This window comes from Lotus japonicus, chromosome 1 (assembly GCF_012489685.1).
Source record: "Lotus japonicus ecotype B-129 chromosome 1, LjGifu_v1.2".
NCBI lineage: Eukaryota > Viridiplantae > Streptophyta > Magnoliopsida > Fabales > Fabaceae > Lotus > Lotus japonicus.
The window spans coordinates 83686449-83697383 of record NC_080041.1 but is presented as its reverse complement, the minus strand read 5'-3'; the positions used below and the strand labels follow the sequence as shown (position 1 = coordinate 83697383).

At 35.5% G+C, this 10935-nt stretch overlaps 3 protein-coding genes across 3 annotated transcripts; 2 read left to right on the top strand and 1 right to left on the bottom strand.

The window, feature by feature from the left end:
* Window positions 1-95: 95 nt before the first annotated feature.
* On the bottom strand, window positions 96-923 carry LOC130748928 (uncharacterized). The gene has a single exon (XM_057602180.1). The coding sequence runs from the start codon at window positions 921-923 to the stop codon at window positions 96-98; it is 828 nt and encodes a 275-aa protein (XP_057458163.1).
* Window positions 924-3197: 2274 nt separating this feature from the next.
* LOC130748907 (uncharacterized) lies at window positions 3198-3815 on the top strand. Its single transcript, XM_057602160.1, has 3 exons — window positions 3198-3335; window positions 3427-3694; window positions 3772-3815. The coding sequence occupies exons 1-3, from the start codon at window positions 3198-3200 to the stop codon at window positions 3813-3815; spliced, it is 450 nt and encodes a 149-aa protein (XP_057458143.1).
* Window positions 3816-3951: 136 nt separating this feature from the next.
* On the top strand, window positions 3952-5101 carry LOC130748897 (uncharacterized). Its single transcript, XM_057602152.1, has 6 exons — window positions 3952-4075; window positions 4159-4243; window positions 4320-4455; window positions 4551-4637; window positions 4764-4814; window positions 4904-5101. The coding sequence occupies exons 1-6, from the start codon at window positions 3952-3954 to the stop codon at window positions 5099-5101; spliced, it is 681 nt and encodes a 226-aa protein (XP_057458135.1).
* Window positions 5102-10935: the final 5834 nt, after the last annotated feature.

Here is a 10935-nt window from a genome sequence, read left to right as displayed (position 1 = left end):
TGTGTTTATCATAGCAACTTTAAGCACTCCCCTGGATTGGATCTCCAATTATACCATGTGTAACTGAAACCTTCAACCTTGGCCTTTAGCCATTGTCACGACTTCACTTGAACTAGCTCCAATATATTCCCAAGTTCCAGGGTTGCACCTTGGAAAATAATCCTGTTGCGCATAGTCCATATAGTCCAAGTAGCTGCCAGCCAAATAGCCAATTCACCAACTTGTTGTGACTTAGGCCTTCCACTCATTGGAAATTGGAGAAAATGCTCACTTGGTGTAGAAGGCAGCACCGCATCAAGACCTCTCCAGGCGTAGCAAAAGTACCAAATGCTTAAAGAGATTGGACATGAAAAAAATAAATGCCTACTTGTTTCCCCTGTTTGATGGCACAGTGGACATAACAGATCATCTTCAGTTCCCAGCACTTGTCTTCTAAATAGATTGTCCCTTGTTGGCACACGATTCTGGACCATTCTCCAAGCGAAAGCACGAACATGAGAAGGTGCAGGTACAGACCAGATCGACGCCAAGACTGAGTCACGCTCACCCAATTCTTTTTCCTGCAAAAACAGATAAGAGGAATTAACTGAATATACACCAGCCCCTTCAAGGCTCCATGTCCACTTGTCAGGCCTAGCCTCCACCAAGCTCACAGACCTCACTTCCTCCAATAGTTCCAGCAGCCGCATTCGCTCCCTCCCCTGTAAATTCCTTCTCCATTTAAATTCCCAATTCCATTCCCCGTTACTCCATGTACCCATGTTCTTCACACTACACCATTTCTGTTTTGATAAATTAAACAATCTATGGAACCGAGATTCCAATGGTTGATTCCCCACCCACTTCTCAATCCAAAACAGTGTATCATTGCCTTCCCTTACTGTCTTTTGGATCGCAGCTCCAAACCAATCCCAACCATCCATCAAGCAAGCTGATTTAATGTCCCTCCACCATGGGGATCCCCCTTGTATCTCACACCTTGCTTTTATTACTTTGCACCATAATTAATTCGGCTCATTCAGAAATTTCCATTGCCATTTGCCGAGCAATGCCATATTAAACAGCCGCCAATCCTTTAACCCCAACCCTCCATACTCCTTTGGCAAACACACCTTCTCCCACTTCACCCAAGCAATTTTGTTCTCATTATCCGTACCACCCCACAGAAAATTACGCATAATACTTGTGCATATTTTAAGCACCCCTGCAGGAATCTTAAAGAAGGAGAGGAAGAAAAGAGGTATTGCAGACAACACACTTTGGATGAGACATATTCGCCCACCAAATGACATCTGCTTCTGCTTCCATGCCGACAATTTACCTCTTAATTTATTAATAATCGGCTCCCACATCATAAGTGAATTTAGTCTTCCACCAACAGGCATGCCCAAATATGTAAAAGGGACCTCCATCAACTTACAGTGTAATACAGCAGTATATCTTCTCAAACTTCCTCTGTCCACCGCTATACCTGTGAGCTTGCTTTTGTGGAAATTTACTTTGAGACCCGAGGCCATCTCAAAGCATCGCAATACACATTTTAATACTTCTACATTTTGTCCGGTCGCCCTACCAATAAAGATAGTATCGTCAGCAAACTGTAACATAGAGACTTCCAAGTCACTGTCCCTTCCGAATTTGAATCCTTCAAACCTGGCTAACAATAGTGCATTACGAAACAAACCACTTAATCCTTCTGCCACAATTAAGAATAAGAAAGGGGCAAGAGGATCTCCCTGTCTCAAGCCCTTACCCATCCTAAACTCCTCGCATGGGCTTCCATTCACCAAGACAGATACAGTAGCGGATTGGAGGCAATTTTGGATCCAATGAATCCATTTATCACTGAATTGCATTCTCTTCATCATGTAGGACAGAAAATCCCAATTGACATTCATCTATATACTTTAGAAAAGAGGAAGGTTGTGAGCCCCACCTAGATGATTTGACACTCCAACAATGACTCTCACCCAACCTCCCTCTTTAAATAACAAGTGTCACACTCTTATTCATTTGGATCAAAACATTACAAGCCCATTTTCATTTGCATTTTGTATGGAGGCCCATATATTTAAAACTCTCTATTTTCCTTCCATAATTTAAGCACTGAACTCGAATTTGAAAAATATTAATAAATAAAAAACGTTACACATTAATTTCAATGACTATTGTATTCAATTGTTTCCATCTTTGAGAAACAATTTTCATTTCGAAATTTATACTATAATGCTTATTTCAAATTCGAAATTGACCTTCACTCATTAATTGGTTTCTCAGTTGGCATTGGTTGATTAATCAGTGATTGATTGTCTTTTTTTAAAAACTCTACAATTTATGATCGGTTTTAAAACTCCCTATTTTCCTTCCAAATTTTAAGCAATCTACTTGATTAGCAAAATTAGTAATAATTAAATAACGTTACAAATTAAATTAGGAGAAGCATCATTTCATCAAATATTCAACCCTTAATGGTTAAAATTATTTAAATCAAAATCTTATGTAGATATTTATTTTTATAATCAAATTATTATTTTTTAATATTTTTTTAAAAAAAATTGAGTGTACCCATTAATGGTAAAAAATTTATTTGAGTTTTGTATGGAGACCCATTATTGAAAGTTTTTTTTTTGTTACAATTATTGAAAACATTTTGAATAACCTTTTGAATGCTTAATTGAATTTGAAATTGACCCCCTCATTAATGAATTTCTTCGTTGGCATTGAGCAGCATTGATTCCATTTATTTGTTTGATTTATTTTTATAAAAAATAAAACGACAATTTTGAATGAAAAAGACAAATTGAAATGGGTAGCATTTAAAACAAACAACTATGGAATACAAACAGGATTCAAAAAACCGTAAATCAACCAAAAAAGTATTGATTTGCATTTATTTATTTGGTTTAATTCTCTTAAATAAAAACCGCAAATTTAATTGGAAAAGTCAAATTTGCGTTGATTCTATTTACTGCTATCCAAATTTGAGCATATGTTCGAATGGAATCAATTTTGCATTTAGTCATCTTGTTCAATTCAAATTCAAATAATTTCGGTTTTCTAATATGAATCATCACCTTTTCTCATCATTGTGAGCCCCACCTAACTGATTACTATATAAATCACCTAATGTTATTATTCAACTTCACCAGTCCTTCCATTTTTCACCAACTATTAGCTTTGAAATATACTTTGTTCTAATGGCAATTGACGATCTCGCCACCCTCGATGCCTCGAAGGAGAACTGGACTATTGTTGCAAAGGTGAACCGTTTATGGCTTAGTCCGAGAAGCTCAAAGCTTCCATTTTCCATGGACATGATTCTTATGGATGACAAGGTATATTACTTTTTCACATAATCTCCATGTTTTAAGTTATTTTTTTTAATGGTTGGTAAATCCCTTATGTTATCTGTTTATTGAATTTCAGGGTTGTAAGATTCACACTTCGGTTAGAAAGACTCTTATATACCGATTTCAATCTTTGCTAAGTGAAGGACGTGTATATCAGATTTCGTTTTTTGGTGTTGGTGAAAGCGGTCGTGATTTACGTCCAACCTCGCATCCATTCAAGATCAACTTTGATATTCATACTTATGTGCGATTGGTTCCCAACAAGGCTATCAACTTAAGCCCTTACAATTTTGTGCCACTCTCTGATATAATGTTTAAGGACATTGATACGTCTTTTCTTATAGGTATATACTCTTTTCAAAGATTTTTGGTTTTAAATTACTGTTCTAAAAGTTGGATTAATATTTTTCTGATTTAGCAGATGTGATTGGAATTCTCACCGGTGCAACTGGAGAGCAAGAATGAGAAGGATGAGGAAAAGCAGAAGAGAATTACTATTCAACTTGACCAAGATGGGTACACTTAATGTTCAATGCTTATTCACATTTAATCCATCTTTATTATTATGAAATCGATTTTATATTTTCCCATTTTTTTGAATATGGTTCGGGTTGAATGCGCCTTTTTTGGCAAGTATATTGTTGAAGTCGTAGGTTATCTTGCATCGGGAGATGCAACAAATGCTGTTGTGGTTGTGAAATGTGCAAAGATCAAGCCCTTTAAAGGTATTTAAAAGTTTGATCTGGTGTCGAATAATCAAAATATAGTTGGTGGTGTTTTTTTTCCTTAATCCTAATTTTTTTTACAGGTAAGACAAGTCTCCAAAATGTTTTTGGGGCTACAAGGGTTCTTTTTAATCCTCTCACACAAGAAGCTGCCCCTTTCCGAGCTCGGTGAGTTTTATTCTGATTTTTAAATCTCTTTCATTTTTTTATTCATATCAAATTAGTTCAATCGGCTATCTTCCAGATTCTTGGAATCAAATGATACTGCTGCACATGTGATTAACCCGCTACAGGACTCGACAAAAAAATCTACCCCTGAAGATGATTTCTTAAAACATAGTGATGGAAAAACCATTGAGCAACTCAAAGATCTTGTTGAGGTATACTCTTGAGTTTACAATTCAATAATAATTTATATTCCATATTTAGTTACAACATATATTACACGTTTTTATCTTTGAATTTAATTTTTCAGAAGTCCTATTGTGTTGTTCTTGGTACTGTTAAGTATATTGCAGATGGTATGGATTGGTGTTACCCTGCGTGCAAATGTAGCAAGAAGGTATATCTTGCTGACAGAATGTATTTCTGTGAGTCATGTAATCGTCACTTCTCCGGCTCACAAGTTAGACTACAACTTCGTGTGATGGATTCAATAGATACTGCTACCTTTGTCATTTTTTATCAGGAGGCTACTGCGCTTCTAGGCAAATCCTGTGCAGATCTGCTTGAAACTACTGTACGTATATTTTTGGTAGCGTATGATTCAATTTAGAATTTATGTGTATATTATTAACAAGTTTTTAATATTTTTTTCCACTATTGCAGGGTTCTGATCCTTTAACAATTTCCACGGAAATTCTAAATTTGATTGACAGAACCTTTTTATTCAAGATTGAAGTCGCAAATAGTTTCCATTCTAAGTTTGAGAAATCATACCGTGTCAAAAAACTTTGTGCTGATCAAAAAATTATTAATCAATTCAGAGCGACAATGACCTTCCTGTCTGTAATTAGTTTACCTTAATATGACATTGGTGGGCTAAACAACGTTTTCTATTTCACATTTTTAAGTTGGTCTATTCACATATATTCTTGAACCTAGTCTCTGTTATACATCTATTATACAAATATATCTACACAATATATTAAATCGTCGTGCAACGCACGAGTAAAACACACTGGTATATGTGATTCCAATAAGTGTATGTTACAGCTCATACACCGCTTATAAGAGAAATGAAATTCAATAAAAGTTTTAAGCTTACCTTTTTTATAGTGCAGCTAAGCTCATATCACATCAAATATCAAATATTAATAGTATTTGTAGAACTAATAAGTGGTGTAAATTTTACCCACGAAACCTTCTTCATCAGATTTTCAATTAGAAAAAATTGAGTTACCAATGGTGAGCTTCGGGCGGGTTCGGTCGGGTTCGGGCCAATTTCAGCCCACCCGAAAAAAACCGAACAATAATTTATTAGGCCCGCTACCGACCGCTGCTACTTTCGGGTTGGTCGGTTCGGGTAAAGTTGGGTCCAACCTAGTTTCGGGTGGGTTTGGTCGGGTTGGGCCCAGATAATGGGCTATGTTTTTTTTTGGACCTGGTAAAAAAATCAAGGTTTTTTAGTAAAACAGACTTGCAAAAAAATTAATAAAACTCCAAAATTAATTTTTTCTTGGGCTGTACTAATTTTGGTAAACTAAGGCCTTAGCCCATGACTAAAATCATATTTTTGCTAACAATGAGTCTGGCTCATTGATAAAAACCTGCACCAAATTAATATTTCATAGAGCACATTCCAAACTAGAGTCACTAGAGATCAAACTAATAAATTTTTGAACTTAATTAAAAAGTATTCATAGGTAAACTTAATTAAAAATTAGGCATAGGAAGCATAAGCACAACATCAATGGTTATGCGTGAATCAAGTTACAGACCCATAGTCATAGCTTAAATTGCTAAAAAGTAGATAAGTATGTTATAGTTACAGACCAATCATAGCCTAAATAACTAAGTAGAAAAGTATGCATATGTCATTAAAGCTTTGCTTCTTAAGCAGTCATTCACCATTCTTCAATCTTCACCATCAAACTTGCATGAATCTTGGGGCACTCTATCAAACTCTTCCAGCCCTCAAGTGACATCTAGCATTTAAATTACAAGAGTTAAACATTTTCCTTTGCTGGAAATGTAAAGCAGCACAAAATAAAATAAAAATAAAATCAAAGAGTTACTAATATTACCTCATCCATGTACACTACTAGCATAGGAGCTTCAAGGGAATAACCAGTAATTGTATTCCCTGGTAATCTTTTAGGAGCACTCTCCATTAGCCAACAATTCTACAAAGGGAGGGATTGAAGCACAACTCAGTTATATTCACAAGAAGATAATAATAAAATCGGAAGCACAAACAATAACAAATACATAAATACACATACTTTTCAATAGTAGAGCTCCAATTAATATTCCTTCAATGGTGATCAACACGACATTTTGGCTGCAATAGAAATGAATTGATCAAAACACAAATTCAGTCAAATCTAGCTAACACCAAACATAGAGTAAAAATCAATATCAATAAAATTACCAAAGACAACCAGAACAGAGTAGTAGCATGCCCATCTTGAGAAAGCCAAAATAAGTCCAAAGAATGCCCCAAACTCAGCCAAAATATATCCACATTGCAACACAATTCAACAACTGCAAGAAGCTATCAACATACTAGCTGTCAACAATGAAGATCACAAAAAAATTAGGATATTTGTCCAAACTAAAAAGAAAGAAACAATAATTCTAAGAAATAGCTTGACTTACCAAAATATGAGTCATTGCACACAATGACTCCAAAAAAGTCTTTATCAACTGAAAATTAGCCATAAAATAAACATTTAGTTGAAAAATTAGTCAATTTAAAAAATAAATTGTAGCAGGCAGCAATAAGAAAACTTATTCATAAAATATTGCAAACCATTGAACTTCAGCCAATAGACATTGGTTGTGACTGAGAAGATCCAGCACCAGCAGCAGATCTTCTAGCCCTTCCAGAAATTATCAAGCGTCGAAATTCTACAGAACAAGGAAAGAAAACACATCCATTAGGAAAGAAAACAGATAAATAAAATCACAGTTATTAAAAGAAACTTCTACCTGTTATAACTTTTCCAGATTGGTCAAATACATCAACAACATCAAGTTCTTTGGGCTGATTGGAAGATTGTCTCATCCAGTTTTGAGTACAATTCAGTGCTTCTGCAACTTCAGGGTTTAGAGAGCTCCTGTAAGTGTCCAAGACTCTACCACCAGTGCAAATTTCAAGTGGGTGTTCAAGTTTGTGGTGCCATGAGTCTTGCTATCACACAAATACCTCTTACCACAGTAGTTGCAAGCAGCAGTGGGGTCTTGAACTTCATTTTCAGGTAATCTGGTAAAGTGCTTCCATATAGAAGCTGTTGTACGCGGACCGCTAGCATTTGGCTTACGCTTTTTCTTAGGATTAGCCCCTTGAACTTCAGGGGGTGGGGGAAGCACAACAGGATCAGCCATAACAATCTCAGTCTCAGCACCTTGAGTGGGTTGACTTCCACCAATAGAAGCACCTGCTGGTTGAGTTACATTGGATGGTCCAGCTGCTTGGGTGTCTATTGGAGATGGTGTCGAAGACAAGTGTTGATTAGGTTGCTCCATCACTGTGTCAATGAATAAGCATGTTAAGTGTGAAGTTCAGCTAGTTTAACTTTCAAGAGTCAATCCAAAATAGAAACAATGATAAATAAGAAAAAAACATAATGAAAAAAAAATCATAACCAGCTTAGATATCAAGACTATGGAATTGTCAAAACAGAAGCCCAAGTTTCAAGTGAATGAATAAGCATGTTAAGTGTAAATTTCAGCCAGTATTAATTAACTTTCAAGTGTCTTTCCAAAACAGAACCAATGATAAATAAAGAATAAAGCATAAGGGAAAAAATTATAGCCAACTTGGAGATCAAGACCAAAAAGGAAACTTACTTTTACTAAAACCAAGTGCTAGACAAAAACTTTTTACTAATTTCTATTAATAACAAGGAGGAGATAGAAAGTTCCTATAACTTAAAATTGCAGCAGTCAAAGAATTCCCTCGGTAAGTGGCCCATCACATATTCTTCATTGTTCATGTAAAGAGCTTTTGGAAAATTGAAACAATGGGGCCACTCTAGTTCATACGTTCAAAGGATGACATGTTCATGGTATTTTTGAATTACTAAGGCCTTTCCAAACAACTACTATACAACCTCTCTTTTGACATTTGGTTAGAAAAAGCATTGATTTTTAATCTGGGTTGCATCTTTTTTATAATAAAAATTTCTTGCAGATGACAAACCTTTACTTTTCTTTTCTTTTTTTAACTTTTCAATATCATTAACGAAATGGAACATAACATTTACATGTACAAGATAGTTATCCATTTATCCAAGCCAGACAAGGAGGAAAAAACTACAAAGGTAAATCATTGCAGAAAAGGTGCAAAGACAGGGCAACAGATATATAATTAGCAAGCTCGCAAGGTTTAGACAAAATTAAAAAATAAAAATAGGGTTAGAAACTTACCAAACGAGATTCACAAGTGAAAAAAAGTTTGAAGATTAAGTTGTTGCTCCAATATGGTCTCCTGGCCTCCTAATGGCATCAGACAAAAAGAAGATAATAAGAACAGAGATCAAGAAAACAGAAAATATAGAACAAGACAACGTAACAGAGATTGGAAGGGAAGCTAAAAAACAAGTTTTCATTTCAATGATTTATGAAACCAGAAACTGGTCAAGACCTGAGAGGATCTGAAACCTTACCTTTTCTTCCTTCAAACAGCTTTCGTTTCACTGTTCAAGCTTAAGGAGGGTGAAGAATGGAGGGGAATACCAAGGGAAATGAGGGAATGGGCGGCGGTGCAGGGTTCAAGTTCTAGGGTTTTGTCATTTTGGTTTCTTTCCTAGGGTTCAAGTTCAACTACAGCCACTGAATGAATGAAAATTGTGAGTTTTGAATTTATATCTAGGGTTGGGGTTCAATTAATCAGACATTCAACTTGTGGTTGCAAAGCCACTACATGTACCGTATAAACATTGGGCCTCACAATCTGTGGGCTTGTAACAAGGAAAAATCTTTTATTTTTAATCGGGTTGGGTCGGGTACCGACGGATTTATTGAACCCACCCGAACCCGACCGTGATTACCCGCATAGAACCATCTGTCCAGCTTTTAATACCTGTAAACCAACCCGACCCGACCCATCAGTGCTTTTAAAAGTCGGGTTTTCCGGGTTTGGGTCGGGTCGGATATTTTGCTCACCCCTAGTTACCATCGCTATTAATTCCAAATTTTCTTAAGCCTCACTCCCCTCAATGTTTTACTCACTAGCTTCATATGAGATTAATATTGGTTAATTCATTTTTAACCTCACATATTTACAACATATATAATCCCCATATTGGGTAGTACCTCAAACAATTATTACATATACATATGTTGATTTATTTTCATTTCATTATAAGTTTTGGCAATTATTTTCTCTGCTACCATTTGGAAATAATTCAACAATATATCAATATGAAAGCATATGCTTCTCTACTTTCATTATATTATTATATGTCACATCATTTCATTGCTGACACATAAATAAAATTGCTATTTTTTTTTAATAAAGAAGTGATATAAAGACTAAAAATGCAACATCACATAATTGACAAAGATCTATCACTCATTATAATATATGAGTAACTACTTCGTGCAATTATCATACTTAACTGATCGGAAATACAATTAAACCAAAATTATAATTGGTTTTTTTACATCATAAAAATAAATGACAATCTTCAGGAATTAATCCATGGACCTTCCCCTTTCCAACTCATATGTCTTCAAGTTCTTACCATTGAACTATCATTCGGGGATAAATTATAATTGAGTTGCATATATGAGGTGTGAAATAAATAAAAAAGTACAAACACGTGTGAAAAGCTTTTATCCCGTTAAAAGAAAAAAACTTGAACTACGAACTAATTTACCTTTTATTTATTTTGGGTCTATATGAAGAGCACATTTTACATGTTTGCGGATTTTTGTGGCTGGAGTTGGAGGAGTGCCACTAGCCCACTAGGCATTTCTGCCAAGGATTTGGGGAATACATTTTCTCAAGTTAAATGTTTGGAAAATGTTAGTCTTACATACAACATCCTAGAAGAGAAGGCAATAGCATTGCAGACTTCATTGCCAGTTATGGGCACACCTTTGACCATGGGATTCAAATTTTACATGTTCCCCCACCATGCTGCTCACTCCTCTTGTTGGGAGATAGTTCAGGAGTTTCATTCCATAGGCTTGTCTTGGTTTAGGTAGCGTTTGACCCGACTTATTTTTAACTTAAAAGTTACTTAAAAGCTAAAGATGAAAATAAGAGCTTTAAAAATAATGATAAAGGTGTTTGGTAGTTTTCAAATTTTTACAACTTAAAAGCTCCTTTTAAATTAAAAGTTGTTTGATATAATTTGTGCCCCCGTCACACATACTCATCTATACATTTCATCAAATGGTTTCGCATGAACCAAATCTTGACAGCTCTTTTATTTTGCTTTAGTGTTATAGAGATTAAAATACAACAGACAAGAAATGGATCATGTTTTTATGATGCTATATTCTCTTCTAGAGCTCTGCTAGGGTTTCTCCAAGCATGAAATCTAGGAAGAGTGGTTTTCCCCAGATCTAGCTGGGGTGTCTTTTTTACCTTCCAAGGGCAAACTTCTCTGTCTCTTTTCTTTGTGTTTACAAGCGAGCTACTTCATGGATCGAAACAGCCACAACGCTGATGGGTCATCTATGCC

What these genes read in the sequence shown, in the direction of transcription:
- LOC130748928 (XM_057602180.1), bottom strand. Translation starts at nt 923, where the DNA reads ATGGATGGTTGGGATTGGTTTGGAGCTGCGATCCAAAAGACAGTAAGG.
- LOC130748897 (XM_057602152.1), top strand. Translation starts at nt 3,952, where the DNA reads ATGGTTCGGGTTGAATGCGCCTTTTTTGGCAAGTATATTGTTGAAGTC. An exon ending in AAAGATCAAGCCCTTTAAAG is followed by an intron (nt 4,076 to 4,158) that starts GTATTTAAAAGT and finishes TTTTTTTTACAG; the next exon opens with GTAAGACAAGTCTCCAAAAT. An exon ending in CAGATCTGCTTGAAACTACT is followed by an intron (nt 4,815 to 4,903) that starts GTACGTATATTT and finishes CCACTATTGCAG; the next exon opens with GGTTCTGATCCTTTAACAAT.
- LOC130748907 (XM_057602160.1), top strand. Translation starts at nt 3,198, where the DNA reads ATGGCAATTGACGATCTCGCCACCCTCGATGCCTCGAAGGAGAACTGG. An exon ending in TGATTCTTATGGATGACAAG is followed by an intron (nt 3,336 to 3,426) that starts GTATATTACTTT and finishes ATTGAATTTCAG; the next exon opens with GGTTGTAAGATTCACACTTC. An exon ending in TGATACGTCTTTTCTTATAG is followed by an intron (nt 3,695 to 3,771) that starts GTATATACTCTT and finishes CTGATTTAGCAG; the next exon opens with ATGTGATTGGAATTCTCACC.